The sequence below is a fragment of the Zonotrichia leucophrys genome, chromosome 12 (genome assembly GCF_028769735.1).
Source record: "Zonotrichia leucophrys gambelii isolate GWCS_2022_RI chromosome 12, RI_Zleu_2.0, whole genome shotgun sequence".
Lineage (NCBI taxonomy): Eukaryota > Metazoa > Chordata > Aves > Passeriformes > Passerellidae > Zonotrichia > Zonotrichia leucophrys.
In genome coordinates, this window is record NC_088182.1 from 14,310,127 (window position 1) to 14,334,716 (window position 24,590).

General features: G+C 46.6%; 2 protein-coding genes across 2 annotated transcripts in view; one reads left to right on the forward strand and one right to left on the reverse strand.

Moving 5' to 3' along the window:
• Nucleotides 1-16,329, forward strand: part of WDR82 (WD repeat domain 82) — a 17,921-nt gene extending 1,592 nt beyond the window's left edge. Inside the window, exons 2-9 of the mRNA XM_064724100.1 lie at nucleotides 3,820-3,917; nucleotides 6,713-6,779; nucleotides 6,969-7,068; nucleotides 9,690-9,806; nucleotides 10,557-10,712; nucleotides 10,831-10,900; nucleotides 12,597-12,739; nucleotides 12,916-16,329. Coding sequence (XP_064580170.1) covers nucleotides 3,820-3,917; nucleotides 6,713-6,779; nucleotides 6,969-7,068; nucleotides 9,690-9,806; nucleotides 10,557-10,712; nucleotides 10,831-10,900; nucleotides 12,597-12,739; nucleotides 12,916-12,945 — 781 coding nt within the window. The 3' untranslated portion in view covers nucleotides 12,946-16,329. The remainder of the gene's footprint in view (nucleotides 1-3,819; nucleotides 3,918-6,712; nucleotides 6,780-6,968; nucleotides 7,069-9,689; nucleotides 9,807-10,556; nucleotides 10,713-10,830; nucleotides 10,901-12,596; nucleotides 12,740-12,915) is intronic.
• Nucleotides 16,330-17,072: 743 nt separating this feature from the next.
• PPM1M (protein phosphatase, Mg2+/Mn2+ dependent 1M) lies at nucleotides 17,073-24,563 on the reverse strand. The gene is made up of 10 exons (XM_064723706.1): nucleotides 24,343-24,563; nucleotides 23,282-23,405; nucleotides 22,441-22,695; nucleotides 21,848-21,960; nucleotides 20,800-20,884; nucleotides 20,360-20,478; nucleotides 19,894-19,957; nucleotides 18,960-19,067; nucleotides 18,611-18,759; nucleotides 17,073-18,342 (listed from the first exon to the last, which is right to left on the reverse strand). Exons 1-10 carry the CDS (start codon nucleotides 24,561-24,563, stop codon nucleotides 18,198-18,200), a joined length of 1,383 nt encoding a protein of 460 aa, XP_064579776.1. The 3' UTR covers nucleotides 17,073-18,197.
• Nucleotides 24,564-24,590: the final 27 nt, after the last annotated feature.

Here is a 24,590-nt window from a genome sequence, read left to right on the forward strand (position 1 = left end):
TCACACTCTGTACAAGTGTGCATTTGTCTGCTTTAAATTCCTGCAGGTTTTAAGTTTTACATGTGCTTATTGGTGTAGAGATATAGTTCTGAGGTTGTTGGTTGTTCTTGGTTTTTTTGTAAAGTCAGGGCTGGGAAGCATCACATCCACACAGAACGTGAAAGGAGGTGTGTGTGTGACAGGGCAGGGAATAGAAAGGTCAGGGTAGTGCAGGAATGAAAAAGAAATGGCTTGGGAGTGTCAGGAGAGAGATATGTCAGTGTTATATATATTTTCTAGTAATTTTTAGTAAAATTAGGTATTCCTAACCCTCCTGCTTTTCCAAGCAGGCCAAGACATCATACTTGCAGGGAGGAAAGATTTCCTCCTACATATTCTCTTTATTTGTGGCACACCTTTTATATATTATTTTAGACTTCTGTGTAGTTTGATTGCTTTACACATTAAAATTGTTGGTGTTCCCCATCTGGTAGAATGAGCTCTGACATAAAAATATTTAATTTTGATTTCTGTAAGAACAGGTAACTCTATACATATGGATTGTGCCATGGATTGTATCCCAGATCTTAATTATAGACAGTAGTAGCAGGGCTGAGTGATGTTAATGCAGATGGTATTGATTGCTCTTCCCCTTTCAAACATGTAAGGAATGGTTTGATGGGTTGGAAGCCATTTGGCCCTTTCATTCCTATCTCCATCTAATCCTGATGTGCTTTATAGTCAGAGGCTTTGCTTTAATTAAGTTAAATGTAGATCAGTGGTCTTCTACTGCAGTGCTGCATGGCAGTGAGAGTGGTTTCAAGGTAACTTCTGTGTCAGGATGCAGTTCTCTGGTGGTTATAAAATTTTAAAATTATTTGAAAGCTTCTCATGCACTATCAGCTGGCTTAAAAGTGTAGCTGTGATTTTTAGAGGTGGCTAAGGATGCAGGACACACTTGTTTTCTAACCTGGACAGTTTTACTTTGAATTACTTTGTCACTTGAAATTCATGTGAGGATGATATTTCAGGTCTCTGAGTGATCATTGTTGTGGCAGTTTCAGGCTTATAGTTGGTTTGTTTTTCCTTGTAAATCACAATTTCAAGAGCCTGGAACTCTCACCTGCTTAGATAGAATGGCTAGGTGGAAATGAAATGTGGTTCAGTGTAGGATACCCTGCTTCATCAAATGGCTGAAAATTAATGCCTTTCTCTGTGTAAAAGTGGGAAAATCTGATATGTCCTCTGTCAATGAGCAGTTCTGCTGGTAGAATTAAAATGCAGCTGTTTGTACTTTAGGAATATTCTCACCTGGTTTGCTTTGTTTTGCCACACCAGAATGAGTTGTTCAGCTCTATGAGAATGTGCCCAGCCCCATCTTGTGGGGTTGGGCACATTCTTCACTTGTGACAGTGTCAGGACAGTTGGGACAGTGCTGTGTAGCCAAGGGCTGACAGGACAGGATTATCTCCTTATCATGTATTGTTCTGGGCTGAGGCAGCTGACAGGAGCATCCAATGATTTTGGTCCTGAAATTCCATTTCTATTTCAAAGTGTGCAAACAACTCAATTGTTACTGAATTTGTAACCCATCCTGCATCACCGCCTCAGCAGGCTGGCACAGGGGCACAAGAGGCTCCCTGGTGTCTGTTTGGGCTTGAGGAAGGATTGTGAGAGCTGCTGTGTGTTGGGTGTTCAGCAGTCCCTGAGGCTGGGAACAGCCTGGCTGCTCATTGGTGACCCTGCAGTGGTAGAGAGGTGCTCCAGAAAGGCTTGGCTTGTGTTTTGGTGTCTCTCGGTTGTGTGTTATTGAAACAAATAAAGTGGCAGATCTGGACTCCTGCTTTACTGTGCTGTTTGCTGGGCACACCCACATTCCTGGTTGTGGTGATGTTTTACCCACAGCAGCAGTGATTCAAACCAAGGCATGAATGATGTTACAGACCTTGCCTGTGTTTTGTTTCATCGTTGTAGCAAATTTGCCCGAGATCTTGTATTTTTCTTTGTCAATATTGTTTTTTTGTAGGTGGGCTGCATAGATTGACCTTGACTTTGGAATTGTTTTAGTGATTGTGATTTGTTGTTTAAAAGTACTTAGTTTTCTTGTTTGTGTTTAAAATAGTTGACTGGCAACAGGTCTTGTGTGCAGTGGCACACTTTTGTTTGTATCAGTTTACATGAAAACTTCACCTTTTGTAGAATACAGAACTCTTTTGCCTTCTTTTTGTCTGTCTGTTGATCTTTATTGTCTCTCTCTATGTTAATTCATTCTAAATAGATCTTCTGAGGTTTAAACTTGTAATAGTAAAGGAAAGGCCAAACTAGGCATGGGAGAATCTAATACATATAATTATTTTGAGATTGGGGTTTTTTTTCTTGGTTTGTTGTTGGGTTTTATTCCCACCAGACTGGTCAACATCAGGTAACTTCAGAAAGCAGTGTGGGGAAATATATCACACATAATGTTAGAGTGTGTCAGAATTTAAATTAGGTGTTCTTTTTCAATGTGTGGCATGTTTGGATCTGAAGAATGATTTTAAAAAGTGCTGAGTAACTGGGGAAGAATCAGTTGAGATTTGCTCTGTGGTACAGGTGGTGTGTGGCTTTTCACTGCCCTTGCTGGATTGGCTTTCCCTTCATGGGAACTTGTCCCCAGCAAATTTGTTTGAAGTCAAAGCCCTCTGGCTTCTGGTGTTTGAGAATTGATATTCAAGAATTAATATCTTGGTTTTGTTTTGATATGTAAAGTCTCCAACTTGTGCTCTTGTTTGGGTGTGTCAGGTTGAGGCTAATGAAGAAGGAAAAAGTCCAGTGTAATAGAAATACCTTGTCTGAGGTGTAGTCTGACAAACTTTTCTCTTGGCAGCAGTTTTGGTTTTGAGTGCTCCTGCTGTTTGTTTCTGTTCCCATGCTGTTTGTCTTTGGCTGTGTGGGTAAAATATTTTGTGGGCCTCTGTAATAACCAGAGTTATGAGTTTGGAATAAAAATAGCTCCCAGAAGAGATGGCATTTCTGGTGTTGATCAGTGCCCTCACTGCTGCACTGCCCAGCTCTGAAACCTTCGTGCTCCCTCAGCTGGGGATGAAAGGGGAAGGAGGCTGCTGGAGACCTTGCACTGCTCAGGCAGGCACCGCTGCTCTGAGATCCCCTTATGAGGCAGCTGCTTCCAGGCTTACTCTGCAGTTTGAATTTCTAGTGCTAATTTACCTGCTTACCAGACCCCCAGAGATCCAGTTCTGTAGGTTGTGTTTGCTCTCACTAGTATTTTTCATTCTGTTGGAAAATGTTCAATTTCTTTCCCTAAGATTGGATGCAAGTATGATTCTGCAGTGGTTTGGAGAAGTCCCTCTGTTACTCTGTCTGTTAGAGATGGCTGGTGCATAGATGTGTTGGGGTTGGTACCCCATGAACGAGACACCCTGTTCTAGTGTTTGAACTAACAGAGAACAAAGACAAATTATACTCAGCTAAAATAAGCAGCAGATGAATGGGAGATTTGAATGGGCAAGGGCACAGTAAGGCAGGGCTGCTTGCTGTGCTCATTATGGTCGCTCCTCCTTCTCTTTTGGCAGTAGACGTCATAGGAAAAGGACTTTTGGAGGAGACACATGCATTTAGCAGGTGTTACAGAGAGCTCCTCAAGCCTAGGGATGGTTTTGGAGAAGCAACAAGATCCTTGTTTGCAAATAAAATACAAAAGCTTTTCTTTCTTTATATAAAAACATCTGACTTCTTGAAACAGTCATGTAATGCCTCAGTGGGAACAGGCCTTGTTGATGAGAGTTTTGTTTTGAGATTTTTGTTGCAGAGAGTGCAATTATTTCTGCTTCCTCCTGACAGACCAAAGAGGACCCTGTACAGTAAGAAGTATGGAGTGGACCTCATCAGATACACACATGCTGCCAACACTGTTGTGTACAGCTCCAACAAAATAGATGGTAAGTGATGCACTGGAGTGGAGCATATTAATCTCCTTACCCTGCATGTCTGGATAATTAGAGCTAAAGATTTGGGAAAAAGTTATAACAGCTCTTCAGTGATGAGAGCTCTGTCAGAGGCAGAGGAGGGAATTAATGTCCAACACTCATGCCCAGCTTGGGGCTAGTCCCTTGAGCTTCCTTACATGTTCATTCACTGCAGTAACTGAGGGGTTAAACATTGTCAGGGAGATAAAACTCAGGTTCTCCATTGGGCTCTTCACTTGGTGTTGGTGTCAGTGCTGTCATCGGCCTCTGCCCCTTCATTTCCTACGTGAGTGAGGTGGGAGCAGCAGCTGGGCCCGGTGCTGCAGCTGTGCCTGGTGCACACAGCTCAGCTGCAGAGGAAGGAGGGCAGAGCTTCAGGCAGCTCAGCACATCACAGCCCAGCCTGGAGGAGCTCACAGAGCTCAGTCCTGCTTTTGTTCATGCAGTTGATGTCTGAGGATTTTGCAGTGACCACATCTCTTAGCACAGCACTTCACAAATGGATTTTAACACTCTGCTTGTAGACTCATAATTTCTGTAGTAGAGGTTTTGGTTTGGTTTTTCCTTTGCGCAGATGAAACTTAACAGTAGAGATGCTGGTGCCTTGTGATGTGTGCTGGGCTACTAAAGGAAATGCAAAGGCTGTGAATTTAGAGAAGATGGAAGTTAAGAGTTAGGAGGTTGGGTTAAACTAGAGCAAGCTGGGCCTGAAACTAGAGGAACAAGGAAGTCTCCCAGAATTGGATTTAATGGTGTAAAAGGTTTAAAAATGTCACAGGAAGCACATGCCTTTTTAGTCTGTTTCAGAACCTACTTATTTTTTAAATTATATTATTACTATATGTCACATTTTTAATTTGGCTGTTATTAAATTTACAATAAGTAGTAATTAACAATCTAATGAAGCATTTTAATGCCATTTTGAATACTGAGTTTTTGTTTCTAAGCCATGGTAAGCCTTAAGACTTAAATCTTCCTGCTGCAGGGTAGCATTATGGTGAACACTTAATTAGAAGAAAAGAAAAAGAGACAATGTGAGAATGTTTGTTGTTGTTACAAATTGTAACCTTAATAAAACCAGCAGTGTGTTCTGTAGGAGTCCAGGAACTCTGTAGTCCCTAATGCATGTGGTCATGGCAAGGTGCATTGTATTAACCTGTTTTGCAGGTATTGGGAGGGAAAATTACCTCAGGAACATTCTATAGGAATGCTGGTGCTTGTTTGCAAGCTTTTTTCTGTTGAATGTTTTGTTGCTACCAATCTACTTGTGAAGATTTCCTCAAGACCTCTGGAGTTAACTCGTGTTGCCTGATTCCAGGCTGAGGTAGTAGTTTGTACAGTTTGAGGGTCTATGATACCACCCGGTACAGGAGATAACTGTACAGGCCACTGCCTTGCCTGGGACAGAGCCCTGCCAGCAGTGACATCGCAGGGAGCACAACTGCCCTGTGCTTCCTTGTAGCATGGAGCATGGAATTCTGCATGGATACTTCAGGTAATGACACTTCTTGCAGGAAACTGGAGATGAGCCCTAATAGCAGCTTTGGAGCATGTTGGTTCTATCCAGTGTGGGATGTGACGCTGGTGTTAGGGATTTCTATTTTGGATAATCACCTCAGGTCGCTTAGAGCTTTTCAGAACTGTCACCAGTACCACATTTCCAGTTCATTCAGGCAGCTTCAGTTTGCTTCTCAAACATTGGAAGGTAGTTTAGACCTCTGATTTCAGCTTGATGAGCAACCTCAGGCAACAATGAGAACTTGACAGTTTTTTCACAGACAGAAACTTTTGCTGAATGAGCCTTTCAAAACATTCTGAACACAGTAGCCCCTCTGACTGTCCAAACACCCAGTTCATGTTGCATCCTCTTGGCACATGTTCTTCTCAGTCAAAAGTAAAATGTCCTTGACCCTCAGCAGGACTGGTTGTTCCAGCAGTACAGAGTCTGCACATAAAGATTAAAAAGTAGCTTCTGTCTTGTAATAATTGTTTCCTCTTAGAAGGATTCTTTTAATTTTGGGGAGGAAGTCTCAACAGCATGTTCCAGAATCGTGAGCCACTCTTGGTATGTTCACTTATACTCAGGATAAAATTGGCACTTAAAAAATGTTATGCTACTGCTCTCATCTATTCAATTTATGTTTAAGGGTGCTTGAAGTGCACTGAGCTTTAGACTACTCTGTCCTCTTTTAGAGCTTAGTGCAGAGAAAGTGTGAAGTTGTTGATTGTCAGATTAAACAAAAAGAAGAGAGATTTGCTAATTTTTAATTATCTGATCCTGACTTCAAAGTTATGGTTTTATCATTAGCTGAGTGCCAGAATTTGTACATTTCCTGTGTACAAATGTGTATGTAGGAAAGAGAGCAATATTCATGCTGCAAAGCAATACAAAGTGGTATCAACTCTGTAAATTTGATACTCTCTGTTTCGTGAGAGCAATGGAATAAAACCTGCTGCTACTTAAATTTTAGCACCTTTGAAATTACCTTGCATAAATCACATGACAGTTATTTTTAAAATGTAACATGACTTCAGACTGTGAGAAGTATCTTTTCCTGTTGCCTAATTTTCAGTTCTGCTTAAGAACTGAGTTGGTTTATGTCTGTTTCAACTTGATTCTCTTTCCAAGTCTTACGTGAAATTAAATTACCAGACTTAAGCACTGTGGTGAGATTACTATTGCTCTTGGGAGCAAGTTGCTATGTGATCTCTTTCAGATAACCTTGGGCTGGTGATATAATGAAGCTTTTGGATTGTTTATGTTTCAGACACAATCCGATACCTCTCCCTGCATGACAACAAATACATTCGCTATTTCCCGGGGCACACAAAAAGGTGAGCTGTGGCTTGGGGACAGGCCAGGAGGAATTGAAATGAGAATGGTGGTGGGCTTGAGTTCATTACAGTTGCTTCATGCTGCTTTTGCTTAGTTCAGTTATGGGTTTTTACACACCTGTTGGGGTGGGTGTTGCTGCATTCACTTCTTTGGTTTGTCTCTGATGCTTGTGGGCTTCTGTATTGCAGGGTGGTTGCTCTTTCAATGTCTCCAGTGGATGATACTTTTATTTCTGGATCTCTGGATAAAACTATTCGTCTCTGGGATCTCCGCTCTCCAAATTGCCAGGTAGGTTATAAAATTCATGTGCACAATGTGTTGAATTTTCAGTTGAAAGAATAAGAAATGGATGTGTGTTTGTAACAAACTAAAAACACTGCCAGAAGCGTGTGCTGCTGATTTAGTGTTGACACGTTCCTGAAGGAGCCCGGGTCAGGAATCTCTGTGCAGAGTGTGTGTGTGTCACATTGTGTAACAGCACTTGCTCTCACCTGTGTCTGCTGGGGAGGGCAAGAAATAACACCCACAGCTGATGAAACAGGAGAAGGGCTGGGTGTCATCAGCTTGTTCATCAGGCTGCTACCTTATGCAGAGAGTGTTCTCTCAGGGTTGGCATCCCTCCTGTGTTGAGAATCCATCTTATCTGAGTGTTTGTGTGTCTAAAATTGGTGCCTTGATGCAATTAACTTTGATGAAGAAACTGGTGATCTAAAGTAACACAGCAGCCATATGGTCTGCCACCTCCTTGCATCACCTCTGTTGTTGATCAGAGCTGTTTGTGAGCAGGTTTGACTCTATAGCAAGACAGCAAAACTGTTTTTGTTTACTTATTTTTGTAAAATGCTTTACTCTTCTTAGTGGAAGCAGGCTCGTAAGAGCTGAGAAAAATACAAGAACTGGCAGCAGTGGCAAGAATAAAAGTTTAGAAGTAGAATCTCTACCTTTAGTGGTGCTGAGTTGTTTTGTCCTGGTATCTGGGTACACAGTGTTGTGCTCTCATATTTCCCCATCTCTCTGGGACTGTTTTGTTTATGAGAGAGGGCTCCTTGCTTGTTCCAGATGATGGAACTGTTATGAAAGAGAAAGAAAAAAGTTACATTTCTTACCAAATATTTTATCATTGTTCAAACCAAGCCTTTTCTTAATTTTTTCTTAATTCTGCTTTTTTTTGGGAGTATGCCTTTAACTCCAGCAGGTATGTTTCCCTTGGGATGAATCTCCATCTCCAAGTTGCTGCACATGAGACAGGGTTGTAAGTGCAGTAGCCATTCTGTGACTTATGCTAATGCCTGAACTTGTAAGAATGGTAAAACTGGGACTTGTAACTGGAAGCTGCATCCAGCCAAGTTTGGGAAACAGGTGGAGGAAGTGTTACTTGTAGTTTTCAGTTGGTCCGTGAGATGGCAGCCACACTGCCTGGAAATATTCCCGGGAAAGCAGAGCTGGCCCACTCACCAGGGCCCTGAGCACTGGCTGAGCTCTCTGCCTCACCTTCAGAGAGCACAGGGAAAACTGACCTGTGAGGGAAAGAAGAGAAGCAGTAAAATCTCCAGATTTAACTAAAGGGGAATGCAGAAAGAAATAGAAATGCAGAAACTTGTTAAATGTGTTGTGGATTTAATCAAAGATGGGTTCTTGTTTATGTGCATACAGTTTGTGAAAATGTTTGACATGCACAGACTGGTAGTCAGGATACAGAAGATTACATATTTTGTTGGCTTTTAACAAACTTTCTCAAGTGTTTTCTATGATGTGATTTAAGGAAAAGGTAACATTAAAAATAAGCACTGGTAGTAACCTATCAATTTTAATATGTGTGAAAAACACCATTCACTTTTAGTTAAAATTTTAGAAGTTTAATAGTAATGAAAATAGTAATAAAAATTAGGACTATAAGAGACAATAAAAAGCAAAGAATTATGGATGTCCATGTGCCTGGCACTCTACCACAAAGCACATCTTGCTAATAAAGGATAACTCCTTAAAAGCTATAGCCTATTGCATATTCATATATCTCATACATGATTCAAACATTCCTTTCAAACCAGGGTGTTTTTGCTTAATTTTGGCTTCCCTCCCCCTTATTGTAAATCAATCTTCTTGGTTCCTCGAAGTCTGAGATTTCCTGATAAGGAAGCAATAATTCTTCTCTTGGGATCTTGGTGTCTGTTGCTGTTATCTCTATCCAGATAGGACAATGTGAAGAATTTCTTGATTCTTTTCCATTCCTTGAGCTAGTTACAAAAAGTATCTTACATCACAGTTTCTTTTTTAATATTATGCTATAGCCTAAAAACTATGCTTACCACACTACTTAAAGAGATTAATACAGCACTACTTACAAGAGATTAATACAGCATAACTGTCCAACATAACACATAGAGTATTCATTTTAATATTTGCAAAGAGCCAATATTATAATATGTATCTGTAACATATGTAAGGTCTGTTGGCTTCCAGCAGGTATGAGGTTTCATTAAACAGGCATGTAAAGCTCAGCAGTGATATTCCCTTGCTTTCAAAGTACTTTTTTCCCCCTTTTGCAGCCATAAGTGGTGGAGCATTGCTGTTGATGCCAGCAGCAGTGTTTTGTGGTGCTGCCTGGTGTGGTTCTTAACACACCCATATGAGCCTCCCTTCTCCAGGGACTTTTGGAGTGCATGACACCTTGAATGGGTTTTTGATTTGTTTTGGTGTGAACTTTGTCACTGAAGCAAATTGGAAGCCCTATATGATGGCCTAAAGTTGAGAAAGCTGAGTTCTGAACCCTTGTAAAACCTCAGTATTTACAATTCAAATTAATTTGTTCCATGCCTAGTGTGCTGTCTTGCTCACAGTGGACTCAAGGGGGTGTGGTAGAAATGTGAGCATCAATCTTGGAAAATAATTCTGGCTATTTCTATTTCTAGGGTTTAATGCATCTCCAAGGGAAGCCAGTGTGTTCTTTTGACCCAGAAGGGTTGATTTTTGCTGCTGGAGTCAATTCTGAAATGGTGAAGCTTTATGATCTCCGTTCTTTTGACAAGGTGAGGTAGCCTGACTTCACTTTTTACAGCTTTGATCTTGCAAGAAGTAATCTAAGCTCAGTGCTCAGAGGCTGGATTTGTGTCCTTGAGTTTGCTGTCTGGGTGCCTCCTTGGCATCCAGAGAGTTCTCATTATGCACACATTTAATGGACAGAGGCACAAATCCTGAGGTACACTTAACCCATGTTCAAGTGCTAACTCTTGAACCTGCTCCAGACTGCAGTTCAGGCTCTTTGTTGTATGGTTTTGGCCTTTCTTTCCTTGCTGCCTGTTCTGGAAGAACACTGGCAAAGGTTGAGCCAGGATTGTCAGAAGGGATGGAAATTTCAAAGGAAACTGTACTGGTGTGGTCAGCTGAACTGAATAAAACCTGAGCATAGTTAGGTCCATGGTTCTCAAAACTCAGATGATGATTACACTGGCTCAAATTCTTTCTCTAACTTCAATAGCAGCCTTGTTCAAAAACCTGTTCCTACCTTAATTTAATTTGTGCTGTTGATTGTGGTGAATATGAAACTGTTGGATTGAAACAGCCTATTGCTCTCTTTTTTTGTTTTGGAAACTAGATTCATATATTGAAACTTACACATGGAGAGTCACGTTTGACTTAACACTGTCTTTTGGTATCTTGAGGCTAAGGATTTTCTTTTAAAAAATCTGAGCTGTTTTCCTGCACTAAGGTGAAAAGCAGATTCTTGTTAACAGCAGTATGAACAAACAGGCTCCATGTTTCCCATTTTCTGTCTGCAGGGGCCATTTGCCACGTTTAAGATGCAGTATGACCGAACGTGTGAGTGGACAGGCCTGAAGTTCAGCAATGATGGCAAACTCATCCTCATCTCCACCAACGGCGGCTTCATCCGGCTCATCGATGCCTTCAAAGGAGCTGTCTTGCACACGTTTGGGGTGAGCCTGCTGCCTCTGGTAGCTGCTGGAAAACCTGCTGTTAGTTTGGGGTGCCCTTGGGTTGTGAGATTGCTGTGGACACACTCTCTACTACATGTTCTCCTGTTTTGTGCCATAGGGTTATAACAATAGTAAGGCTGTCACGCTGGAGGCATCATTCACACCAGACTCTCAGTTCATCATGATAGGTAAGATAATTCTTGGCAAGAATTTCAGTGCTCTGAAATGAGCTGTGTTATGTAGGGCTAAAGCTGTGTCTGTTGGGAAACAGAAGGTATTTAAATAATACAATGCAGCTGTAAGCTTTCTTTGCACTGACAGTGTTCTGTTTTGTTAGATTGCTCAGTGTTGTCTAGACTGAAATATAAAAAAGCCTGCAAGAAGTCTTTTCTTCTTTTCCTATATATAAATGCTGTTCCAAAATAGATAAGAAACCAGGGAACTGTTGTAGTGTGGGAAAACTGGTCACACAGTTTGTTAGTGGTCCTCTCCCTGTGGCTAGGGCACCCTCATGCGCTGCCTCACAGCATTTTGTGGCTGTGTTGTGGCCATCCCCTGATGACCAAAGCACATATTTGTGCTTGGGAGACTGGTCTTGTAGCTTGGTACATTTGTACAGGGCTGCTCTCACTGGTGACATTCTGGGGCTGCTGCAGTTTGTTCATGTGGCTCTTGTAAACCCCCATGTCTGTGGAACAAGTTCTTAACCCTTGATGGAAGCTGTAGGCATCAGTCTGGTGGCTCCCAGTGTATGATTCACCTGGCCCTCTGCAAGTTGGACTCCTGAGGGAGGCAGGTGGCAAAAATCAGCATGAAACTCCTGCACAGGCTGGTGCTGCACCTTGGGCACCCCACAATGAGCACTTCAGTCCCCTGCTGCACAGCCGGACCTTTGGACACAAGTCAGATGAGTCTGTATGGTGCTGCCCCATCCTAGAACTTTATCTTATTTCTGTGGCTGATATATCAAATATGTTTAACCTAGTGGCAATTTGATATCCAGATCCTCATTTTTCCTGTATGAGTGATGGTCTTGGCAAAAGTCCCTTTCTTTTGTTCTGGCTGAGAACTTCCTGATTGCAGAGAAGACGGGTGGGGTTTTTGTTTAGTTTGTCTCTGGAGAGCACTTTATTGCACATATTTACCTTCCTGTTGTGCTCTTCCAAATTAAAGCAGTAGTAGAAGTTCCAAACCACTTATTCCTGTTCAGTTTTTACATATGGTTAAGTTGCAACTTGTGCTTCTTAATTTTTTCCTGAAAGGCTACAGACATAAATACAGAAGGAGAAGAAAATGCTTTGCATTTTTATTAGGAATCCTATTTAAAATGAGTCTAAAGCAGAACTGAATTTAAAATTTCTAAGTTCTCAGCCTCAGAGTTTGAAAAATGTAATTTTAAAGTGAAAAACTTGTTCCATTATAGTAATGTGGAGAGTCGATATCTCCATGGGAGCTTCTGATATTTGGCTTAGTGCATTGAAATCTGGTTCCCTTCCATGGTGAAAGCTTAGGCTTGATTCTGTGCCCACTGAGTGAGACACTTACCTGTGTCTGAACTGAGAACTTGTGTGAACAATGACTCTTTCCCCAGCACTTGGCCTCTGCACATTGGTGCAGGTTGGCCAGGGTCTCTCCTCTGCAGCTGGAGGTGTCAGGTCTCCTTTCCTACTGGGTGACAGTAGTTAACATCTTTGCCTGAAGAGTGTTTCAACTCTCTGATGTTTTGTACCTGCCCTTGTGGCACTTGGAGAACTCTAAAGGTTGTATTATGAAGTTGGGACCTGCCTGTTCCTAAAGTTCTGACAGAAAAAAAAAAGTTCTTTCTTTCCTCTGCTGACATCTCCAGTGCATCTTGCATATCTTGTTTTCCGCTCCTACCTTCAGGTTCAGAGGATGGGAAGATCCATGTTTGGAATGGAGAAAGTGGGATGAAGGTGGCTGTCCTAGATGGAAAACACACAGGTCCTATAACCTGTCTGCAGTTCAATCCAAAATTCATGACTTTTGCTAGTGCATGTTCCAATATGGTAAGGAAATGGGCATTAACTTCCTCTGAGCTCCATGAGGTGCTGACCCTTCAGAGATGAATCTGAGAAGGCTCAGTGCCTCTCGTGTGTGCTTGCAGAAGGTGGCAGCTCCTACAGGATGCTGTAGGAGAGATTTGTGTTCTGCTATCAAAAGATGTTTCTTTCCTCCTCTCTAGGCATTTTGGTTGCCAACTATTGACGATTAACTCCTGCACTGCGGCCGCTGTGGATGGCTCCGTACTGCTAACAGCAGCACGTCACTGCAAGCATAGTTCTGGAATTGCCTCCATCTCCTAGACTGTTCCTGCTCCTGTGTATTTTCCATGTCTTACCTTTATCTACAGCATTCCGTTGGGAGGACTGCTCCTCTTGGCCTCCTGGCACGCTCCAGAAGCAGTATGCTACAAGTTCTTACCTTCCAGGCCCAGCAGGCTTTAGCCTAAGATGGAACTGACACAGTGTCATTTCTTAGAGCCCTGAAGTCTGTTTTATCTACAAAATGTTTGTGGCATTTTTTAAAGCTGTAATTATGTGTTTTCCTGCTGTAAATGCACAAGGCTATTGATGTTCCAATGTGGAGCGTGCAGTTCCTTTCCATAAGTGCATGTTTTTAACGTCTGGGATCTCTGGTTTCACTGCAGTCCACAGATGCAAATACTTCTGTGCCAAATGTGAACACTGACAGTTTTCAACGGCAGATGCTGGATTCTCTTGCAGTGGAACATGCACCAGAAGTGTGGGTAGCTGTGAACGTACCTCATACGTCTTCTCATCCTTTGTTTTTGGCTATTTAGTGTGCAGCTGCACAGGTTTCATCCACTGTCAGAGATTGCCAAAGCCTCACTGCTGTTTGCTGTGTCAACATCCTGGAGGTGCAGACAGCACTGCTGAGGTCCAGCCAGTGTCCTGAGCAATAAAGGAGTCTGTCAGCAGAAGATGGAGAAACCACACTGAGACTGAAAGCACAGTCTGCCTGTGTATCTTCCTTATGTACCATCTTGGCTGATCCTACTTGTAAATATCATGGGGTGGGTGGGCAGTGGGAATGGGCCATATTTTTTTACTTTTAGATATAAAAGAATATTATGTGGGCCAGTAATGTGAGGTGTCTAGGCTGTTTACTTTCACCGATGCAGTTTTCCGCCCCTGGTTTGTAAATAAGCTCCATGAAATTCATCCCACAGCAGGCTTAGACTGGTATCCCTTTGTTGGTAAAACTGATGCAGGTATTCCATCACACAGCTTGGCACTGGTCTGCAGGTTTTTGGTGATAGCTCCAAAAGAGCCATGCATCCTTTGTCATATGGTGTCTTCAGAAATGAATTTTAAAATCTTAGGCATGACTGTGCTGACTCTGCTTTGCTGTGGCCCTGCTCCAAGGAATGCCCCTGCAGAGTGATGGGGAGGGACATGATCTCCTGCCTCAGGGGCTTGTAGCACTGAAAAGCTGGCTGGCTGGTCTTCAAGCCCAGTTCCAGGATTTTTTTCCTGAAATGCTGCTTCAATGGAATGCATTCACCAGCAAGCTGGGACAGGCTTGGCAAAAATGTAGTGTTCACTGTATTTTTGCCTTTCCAAACACACTTGGGGTTGTGCTTGAGAAGTCTGTTCTTTCCCTTGCCCAGCCACATGTGCTTCCCTGCTCATAAATATGAAAAGCTGGCAAGGTGACAAGGCAGTAACAAGCGTGTTCTCTCTGCTCTCCAGGGCCACTCCATACTGGCAAACCATGCTGGAGCATTTTCCTTAGGTCAGTTTCCTGATGTTCCCCTGTTACAGCAAAGTTCATCTCAGCTGTATACGGTTCACATCATGACTCCCTGGAAAAGTAAATGCCTTGTAGAACAGCTGCTTCTGGTTTGCTGTTTCTTGCCTTTGTTTTTGCCCAGGGAAAGGTGCTGTGCTAAGAGCTGGGGACAGGCACTGAGCATTTCTGTGCTGCTGGGTGGGTTCAGGTTGCAGCACTTGGCTGTGGCAGTGCAGGAGCTGTGCCCACACGGGGCAGGCTCACACTGTCTGTGCTGTGGTTGTGGCTCTGCTGCTGCTGCTGCCACACAGGGCATTTCTAAGCACAGCTGTGCCGTGTGAGTTGGCCATCCTCCAGCAGGGTGATGGATGCTTTCCCTCTGCCACACAGGCCTGCTGCTGGAGATGCAGATGAGAGGTTCATGCCACCCCTCTCCTGTGCTGTCCCACCGTTGCCTATAAATAAAACTGGCCTGTGCAAAGGGAGGTGGTTTTGTCGGGCCTCAGTCACTTTAACTCAGCAGTGTTGCATTTCAGGCTGTTTGGTGCTATTTTACCTTCGTTGGTATTTGCAGTGCTTTGTAAAATACAAATATTTGGGGTTTGTAGTGTGTTTTAACGGTCAAACTTGAGCGTCCAGTAGTAAATTATCTTTGAGGTTTTTCAAGTCTTTTGCCTGAGGAAGTGAACAGATACCCTCTGGCCATATTCCTTGTTACTTTTGACAGGGAAGCATTTGCAAGTCTTTTATTCTATAAAAGCTCTCTGTTAATGTGGTTTTGAGCGCTTGTCTAGAGGTTGTTGTTCAGCTCTCTTCTGCTTGCAGTGTTGTAAAACATGGTGTGTTGTGGCATGGAATGTTGAAGGAAAAGGGAACCAGAGGAGTGGTTTAGGAGGATGCACAGCAAGCACATCGTGGCTTTCTGGAGTGAAGAGGGATGTTCAGGCTCATGCAGTAGTTCTCCATTCAGGGTGGCAGCTGAGCACCTTCCCAGGGCCCACTGCCACCCAGGGAGGCAGAGACAGCTCTGTTGATGTAGCATGGAGTGCTTTCCATCTGGCTTTAAAAGAGGGGAATGTGCCAAGTGTTGTCAGGGAACATGAGGATTGTGTGTTTCAGACAGTTGGACAGGAAAGGTGAATAAGCTTTTAGCTTTCAGCTTCTACATGCTTCTCTAGGAGTCCCAGGGCTGCAGTTCCTGTGTTCTTTAGGGCTGCCAGCTAATGAGAAACAGATCTGATGGAAAACAGCCTTCCCAGGTCTGACAAAGTGGCCAAACAGCAAACAGCATTCCCCCTCCAAATCTGACATGTAAATCCTCCCCATGTTCTTTGGGATGAATTAAGGAGCTTTCTTCAGAACAAGGGGGAAATGAGACTCAAGAGCCCACCTCTAAGTGAGCAGTGTGGTGGCTGAGCACATCTGCCTGGGCTGTAGGAGATTTCAGGTGGAATTCTCCAAGTCAGTCTTGAAAGATTTTTTTATTCCTTTATTGAAGCTCGCAGGTCCTGGATTTGTGCCCCAGTCCCTTTGTGCTTTGGAGAGTGCAGGAGCGATTGAGTGACACATTTGGAAGCAGCAGGGTATTTTTTTCCAATGCCTCTTGGCTATTTTAGCACTTTAAGAGACTTCACCTTGGTTTTGGGTCAGGGGCAGGAACCTGGTGAGCCTTTCACAAACTGGTCTCTGTGGTCGTGAGCTGCTCTAGGGAGTTGGACTCCTCGGTGGTATCTGCCAGTGAGTGTAAATACATAAAGTCAAATTATGCTTTGTCACAAAATACTACCTATGTGGAGAATTCAATGTTGTGGCTGTGACCAATAAATATTTTGTAGAGAGACCACTTGAGTGCTGTAAATTCTGCGTTTGTCCAGTCTGATACAACTTGCTGGTTTCTTAGAGGGGGAATGTTAAACCCATCCATTTTTTTTAAATCTCCCTTTGTTTTGCAAAGTCAGAAACTCTTTAGTGGAAATTGTGGTTCTTTGAAGTTACCCCTCCATAAATTGCCCATTTTAAGAGGGTTTTTTTGCCTATGAATGTATCAGCATAGGGAAGCCTTGTGACAGCTACTTATGGAGCTATGGTGCCTTAGGTAAAGAGGTGTTCACAGCAGCCTGTGGTCTGAGCTCTTTCTCAGCAAGGTGAGAAAATAACTTCCTGAATTTGGGTGACAGGAATCTTGGGTAATTACAGTTAGTGCATATAAATGTGTTACAGCTACTGGAGGGAGGACAGCAGCCAGTATCATTACCATGGCTGAATCCTCATGTGCATTGTTTTCAGGTCAAAGTTAAGAGGAGGGAAGGAGAAAAATGTTTTTTATTCTACCCCTTGCCTAAATCATGAGCAGATAACTAAGAAGGCTGGCCCATTCCTGGGGGGAATTTCCTCCCACTGCTGGAAATAATCTTTCAACACCAAGCCCTGGCAGCAGTTCTAGTCAGGGGATGCTTCTGGTGACAAGCAAAGACAAATTAAAAGCAAGAACTCCCCAGTGATTTTCTGAGGCTGTTTTCCTCCAGCCCAGATCTATGTAAAACCCCCAGCAGGAATAACACTACAGTAAGATGCATGGGATAAAAACAAAGTACTTTTATTTGGACTTTCATCCTTGCAGAAACTTAAACACACACTGGAGTTTGGCTGCTTCTCTAGGGAATCCTGGAACCTGTGTAATGAATAATGAAACTTGGGGAGGTGGGAAGCTTGTCCAGACCTGAATTTGCCTGGCTAATAAACAGGTTAGGAAGCAGATCCTCAGAGTTTAAGACAACTCTGGCATGTCTGCTGCACTGTGTTTCTGCTGGAATAAGTGCTTGAAATTCAGCACTGCAGACAAATTGCAACAAACTGGTTTTATTTTACTTGGAGCTCTTCTACTTAATCAGCTGATGCACTGAACACCTTGGTTCTCATGAGTGCTACTGCTACAAAACCTACTTTGCTATCAGAAATTACCTGATTAGAGAAAGTGTCAGCAAGTGTGGAATAAGGTTTGTTAGAAATCTGTACACTGTGTTACTAACACACTTCAGTGTTCTTAAATAAGAGTAAGGCACACATCTTTGCACAGGAGCCTTCTGTACCCCAGGGTGAAGCTTCACCTGGCTACATCCTCTGGGTTTGAGGTGCTGCCTACAAATGGCAGCTGTCTCAAGGGCTCTGGGCTACTGCTCCAGCATTCCCATGCCACAGGCAGGGCTGTGCCCAGTGCTGTCTTGGCAGCAGCTCCCAGGTTTTCAGCACATCTCACATTACAGCAAATGGATACGAGAGATGCTTTAGCTTATGCATCCAGTTCAGCTTAGTTCAAGTCTGATTAAAAGCCAGCTCTTCAGACTGGCTGGATCTCAATTGATCCTTATTGTTCAGTGTTAAAAAGGGAGAGGGATCAGTAGAAACATGGATCTGAGTGTCACTGTACCGCAAAGATCTTAGGAAAAGTGCCCTTTGGTGTGCATGGCCCCCTTTGCAGGTTCTCCTTGGTCCAGCAATGAGAAAGGGGAGTCATTTGTTTCCCACTGTGCTTCTCTTGCATGTTGTTAAGGAGCTAATCTTGTTCATCCTGTGCCAAGTGGTGGCTGTGCAGTTCAGGTCCCACTGCAAATGGGTTTGCTGGAAGAGCAGCAGAAGTTCCTCAGTCTCTAGAGGCTGATGCAGAATGGCACCAGAGTAAGGGAACACAGAGATGCTGTGTCATCCTGACAGTCAGTCCTCTTCCCTGTTGTGTAGTGGGATGACAAATACAGAGATGTCATCGTAGGATGCCTCGTGGCTGTCATCCAGCATCCACTGGTGGCCTCTCTTCTTTCCCCTTGCCCTGCAGACCAAGCACTTGGCCAGTTCTGAAAACCTGGGAGTAGAAAAATGCAAGGGCTAATATAGCAACTATTCCCCTTAAGTTGCTGATGAGAGATGTGCTTTATGTTGTCAAAATAACAGGGGTTTTTAAGACATCAGCTTTGTAATTGTTACTTTAGGATGGGAACAGATTATAGGCAGTTTGCAAAGTCACAGAAAAGTGGTCATGCCAGAGCTGACCTGGAAGCACTGGGGTCTCAGCCTGCTTTAGGTCTGACCAGGTTCTTTGGAAGGGAAAACAAAGGCAAAGCTGGTATTACCTTTGAGGATCTGTCCTGTTTTCCACAAGGAAGCTCCTGACCACATGGGCCACCTCATCATTGCACAGAACATCCCAAAGGCCATCAGTTGCCATGATGAGGACATCATCTTCCTTAATGTCATGCACAGCAAAGTCAAATACATTCACCTGAAAAGCAGAACAGTAAATCTGTGACAATTCCTGCAATGTAACAGGGGTCAGGGAGATGGGACTGCCCCTGAGAGATGACACACTGGGACCAGGGTGCTTGGAGAAATGCTAAGACCTGCCAGGTCTTTAAAAGGTGCATCCTTCAGAGGAGCAGCTTGTTCAATTCCACCCTCCAATTCCCATGTGCTGTGACTGACCTTAGGGATGCAGGAGAGGAAGGGTTTGACTTCAATGTTGGTGTCAATGACCTTGAGCTGATGATCCCCCAGGCCTCGAGAGACAGCCAGAGTGCCCAGCAGGCGAGCCTGGCCCCAAACAGCAAAACAGGATTGAAATGTCAGGGTGTGGGGCCTTCCAAGGCTGGTGTGTGGCTTGTCCTGACTGATCTATGTGTTGCTTCAGGACCTTCCTCCAAGCCTCACCCAGAACAGCCTCTGGAGGCTTTGGAGATGGAGGAATGATCAGAAGCAATGTCCTGATGGGAGTGTGGAAGCAGCCTGACAGTGAATGTGGCCCATGGTGTGCTCTGGAGTTAGTACATGTGCTCTGGGTAATGCTGCAGACCTCAGGAGGCCCATGGTGGCATCTGCTCTTGGTTTGAGGTGGCAGGAAAGACAGTTGGGCTGGTTTGGGGGTGTCTGTTCTGGCAAAGAGGGTTCTGCACTGGCTAAAGGGAGTGGCACATGGGTTGTAGTGCTGGGGGAGTGATGGGACTTCCTGCAGGCAGATGCTGGATGGGTGCAGTCACTGCCTCTCCCTGCCTCCTCCTTCCCTCTCCAGGCTCATTGCTCAGCCTCTCCTCGAGGAGGACAGTTTGTGGGAAAGGCACTAGAGCTAAAGGAGACAGTCCCAAGTGGGAGCTGATGAAGTTCTCATCTGAATCGAGTTCTATGTGCAAGCCCTCAGGGCTGCCCTCTGCTCTGCTGTACTCTGGAGGAGGGAGCTCCAGAGGGCTCTGGGTTACACCAGCCAGGCAGCAAAGGAAGCTGCTGTACCCAGGCTGTGGGACTGTGCTGTGCTGGAGAACAGAGCTCCAGGTCTGCTCTAGTGCCCCAGAGTGTGACATGAGTGACACTGAGGACCCCCAGAAGACTTGCCTGTGCCTTCCCAAGGTGTAAAGCATTAAGCTACCTGCTTCCCATGACCATGGACCAGAGGATACTTGAGGTCAGCCTTCTCCACCGTCTTGTACCCCCTGGAACAGAGAATTCACTGTTGATTTGGGATTTGTCTGCCTTGATAGTACAACCCAGCCAGAGCATTTTGACTCTGATTGACTCTTGTGGTATCCCCATGCACAGGCAGCTCACTGAGGATGGGGCAAGGTGATCCTCACTCTCCCTCCCCAGCTTCTACCTGCATCAGCTTGGGACTGCCTGCAGCAGCCCCGTACCCATGGATGCCAGAAGGACCATCCTGACTGTTTCCTAACCACCCTGCCAGGGCCAGGGTCCCTTGGAGGGAGCTGCTCACAGCTTCCCTACCATCGTGCTGCTGCTCTCACTGGCAGGATGTGCCCCTTGTCCCCTCACTCCCCCATGGGTGTGAGCAGATGAAGCTGCCCTGGCTGCAGTCCTGCAGGGCAGGAGGGACTCACCAGCCCTCCATGAAGTAATCCCGGTACAGCACTTTGTGGCCCACATCATCTCCCTTCAGCCTCCGAGGAAACTCAAAGCGGGTGAATTCACCATCCAGGAGCTTGGGGAAAAGGAAAGCCTGGAGGAGGGAATGGAGAGCTGAGCATGGACCTGTTCTGCTTCAGTGGAGTAGGGCATCAGAGCTGCTTCTGCCTCAGGACTGGCACTCCCAGAAGCAGAATGGGGACCAGAATTGGGAAAGCACATTCCAGTGAGGACATGAACATCTCCCAAACTAAAGACTGTTGGCTGAATTTCTACCCCAGCCCTCCATGGGTGGTTCCAGCTGACATTATGGCCACACAGTGGCTTTCAAGGAAAGCTGGAGGTCCTCTTGCCACAAGCCCTGTCTGGCCCAGTGGGATGCCTGCAGCTGGATTGTGTGGAAGGAGTCACTCACCAAGTGCTGGATTCGCTGCCTCTCTGACTCGGGGGTGAACTCACTGCTCATGGGCACAATGCTGTCCTTCAGGACAAGAATTGCCCTACAAGGGGGAAGAGGCAAAGCTCAGCTGTGCCAGAGAATAGCTGTGCACCCAAAACTGTTAAAAATACCAGTGTATTTCAAATAACTCCATTGCAGTTGCACTGTTGCAGCAGAGAACTGTGCTTGCCTGGTTTGACAGTGATCAAGCTCGCTGTTAGAGGAATGGGGGGCCACAGCCAAGTGAGGGAAATCACCCTTCACTTTGAAACACCTGCCAGGCTGAGTGGGCTGCTGCATTACCACCCCAAGGCTGTGTCTGGGCAGCTTTAGTCCCTTGAAATCCCCAAACTGTTCCAGAAGGCACGAGAGCCTTTCTTCCAACAGGTCCCGTGCCCGGCAGGAGGGGGATGGCTGGGCTGCACATTTACTGTCTGTAGGATTAAATCAGAGCTGTGCTTTAACCTGGCAGCTAAACACCACACAGCCACTCACTCACTCACTCCTCCACACCCAGTGGGATGGGGCAGGTAACTGGGAAAAAGGAAAGTAAAATCTGTCAGTTGAGAGAAGAAAAGTTTATTAGGACAGGAATGGAGGCAAAATCATAATGAGAAAAGGATTAGAATATAGAAAAAACCAGTTACACAGTGCAGTTACTCACCACCTTCTGACTGATACCCAGCCACTTCCCCAGCAGTGGCCCCAGGCCACCTTTTCCCTGAGTTCACACACTCAGCATGGTGCCATGTGGTCTGGAACATCCCTTGGGGTCAGCTGTCCTACCTGTGTCCCCTCCCAGCTTCTTGTGCCCCCAAACCTCCTTGCTGGTGGGGTGAGAAGCTGAAAAGTCCCTGACTGTGAGCAGCTGCTGAGCAGTGCTTTCACAACTCAGACATCAGTGGGTGTTCAACAGTGTTCTCTAGAACTCTGTCCCAGCTGAAACCAGGACAGAAAGATGCTGGAAACCTTGCTAAACTCCCAGCTCTCATCCCCAGCAACTTCCCCCTTTATTATGACTCACCTGCTGTCCCCAGCATTGGCCACATAGAGCTTTCCCTGGAAATAAAGGGCAGCCAGAGCAGTGCAACCTCCTGTCTGGTTTGTAGCTTCCATCTCCTGGCCAATGACTTCATCCTGTTGGTTTCAACAAGTTTGGAGACTGGTGTGATCTGGGCTGCTGCTTTCTACAGTCTCATCCCTCCCAGCAGAAATCCAGAACCAAAACTGACTGTGGATGGGCCACAGGAAGCCAGCAAAGTAACAGGCAATGTTGCTTCTGTACAGCCTACACAGCTGCTGCTCCTGCACTATGGGTGCTTTGGGAGGGTGATGGGGAGAGCTCAGACTTGTAGATGCTCTATGAGTGTGACACCAGCCTCCTGCCTGCCCTACAGAATTGTTCAGAACTACTGCAGCTTTGCTCTGGGTCAGCTCTGCCAACACACAACCCTGACACAGGCCCTGGGCTCTGACCCAGTGTGATCCCAGCACATTTAAAGGTTTGGCCCAATGCTCCAGCCTACTCAGTGAGCAGAACAGCAGACCCTGCCCTTGCAAGGCTCAGGGAGGATCAGGCTGTGGCCAGCAGGAGTGGTGCCCTGCATGGGTACTCACACATTCCTGGAAGGCATTCTCCAGGGCTCCCACCACCAGGTCTGCAGCGTGGATGTGCTTCTCCTCCACGAACTGGGGGTCACTGTCACAAACGCAGCGCCCGCTGAGGTGCATGGGGGGCTGGGCCTCGGTGATGCCTCCCACAACCTCCTCCAGCTTCTGCTTGATGCAGTAGTGCAGATAGTTGGAGGCGATGATGGCAGCGTCTGGGCCGCCGTGGCCATCAAACAGCGCCCAGTAGTGACCAGTCAGGAACTGAGGAACAGGGACAGGACAGGGGCTGAAGGGCCTGTACAGATGGCAGGCTCAGAGCCAGCATGCCACTGCATGTGTTTTGTTTGATTTTCCACCCCAGCTTCCCTTCCCTGCCACTGGTGAATCTCCTCAAACTCAAGTGATGCCCACGTGCTGCTCTGCCTGACCCATCATTTGAGCATCTGGATTTGCACCATACCCCTCATGGGCTGTATTAGGGGAGATGGGGCCATTTCACCAGAAGTGCAGCACAGCCTGGTGAGAGCATCCCGTGTGCCCAGCTCATGCTGCTGGGCAACACACACTGGTGCTTGAAAGCACAGGGAGGACAGGAAAGGTGAGGGCACCAAGAGCTTGGATGACCTCAAATGCTGCAAGTCATGGGCCACAGAAGTAGAAATGGTATTTACAGAGCTATGTATTTGCTGGCCATAGGGTACACAGGTCCCCTAAATACATCCAAGGAAGGGTTTCAGCACTTGGGCACGTAGGACTGATGGAGCAATCTGTGTTTCCTGAACTTGCATCCCTGGGTGGCAGCAAGAGGCTGGCAGCAGGGTGAGCACAGTCTGCCTGGGGGCAATACCTGTGTGGAGCACAGGATCAGCCATTCCTCATCCTCCTCCAGGCCTGGCTCTCTCCTCCGGACAGAGATCTGACAGCAGGCTGCCTGGTCCTCATTGAACTCCGACTTCTCGGCATTGATAACCCTGCAAACGCTCAGGTAAGGTGTGGGGACACACTGCACCTCTGCTGCTCCCAGCCAGCTGTGCTGGCTGCTCTGCAGCCCCTGCAAACAGCTGCACCTGGCCCCTCCTTTCCAGCCCCAGCTCCCTGCTGAAGGATCAAACTCAAGGATCTCTCTGCTGATGACTGAAATATTAAGTCATTTATGTGCAACAGGGGAAAGCCCAGCTGGGGACACAGAGACCTGCACCCTGGCCTCAGGCAGCCCTGTCAGCAGCCCACACCGTGCCATTTCCTTGTTGACACAGTGCATTGCAGAGCCACCACCCTTGCTTTTCCTTCCAGCCTCGGTGATGTTTGTCCCTGGGTGGGAGCGGGCTCTCCTGGCATTTCACGCTGTGCCATCCCAGCACCGCGGGGTCATGTCGCTCTGGCCAGGACGTGGGGACAGCTCCTGCCTGATCCATCCCTCCGCCACTTAAAACAGCAAACCAAGAGGTTTCTAAAATCGTGGCCATGCCCTTCCTTCGCTTTAAAGCCACTGTGCCAGGAGCGGTGCTGCTCTCGGGGCTCTCCCGGCCACTGTCCCAGCGCTGGAGCCGGCACGGGGCTGGCAGGGGGTGGCCAGGGCTGTCCCCGCCGGCCCCGGCAGGACGGAGAGGGGCCGGAGGATTCACCGCCCCGCCAAGCCTGCTCTGGGGCACAAAGCCGCTCTCTGCTGGCCCGCAGATGCTGCAGGAGGGCGAGCTGTGCCTGCGGGCGGCCCCTCCGGCCCGGGGCGGCTGCAGCCGAGGGGCGCAGCCAGGGCAGGTGGGGAGCGACCGCCCGGGCACCCCTCCAGGAGCCCCCCAAGCCTCCCCCGCTCCCTCCACCCCCTAAACCTGCCCTATTCCCCGGTACCGGCCCCGGCAGCGCCCCCCGCCCGCCCGGAGCCCTCCCGGAGCTGCCGGCTGCACTCACTCGGCGTATCCCGCGCCCCAGGGCAGCGGCCGCTCGGGCGCGGCTCCGCGCACGGCCCGCCCGCCCCGCGGGGCCTCCTCGCTGCCGCCGGGCACGAACTTGGGCCGGCGGTAGCGCAGGGCGGGGGGCGGCGGGCCCGGGCCAGGGCCCGGTGCCGGGGCTCCGCTGGGCCGCTCCGCGGGGCCGCCCCGCCGCCAGCGCCGCAGCCACTCGCCCGACATGGCGGGGCAGGTGCGGCTCCTCCCGGC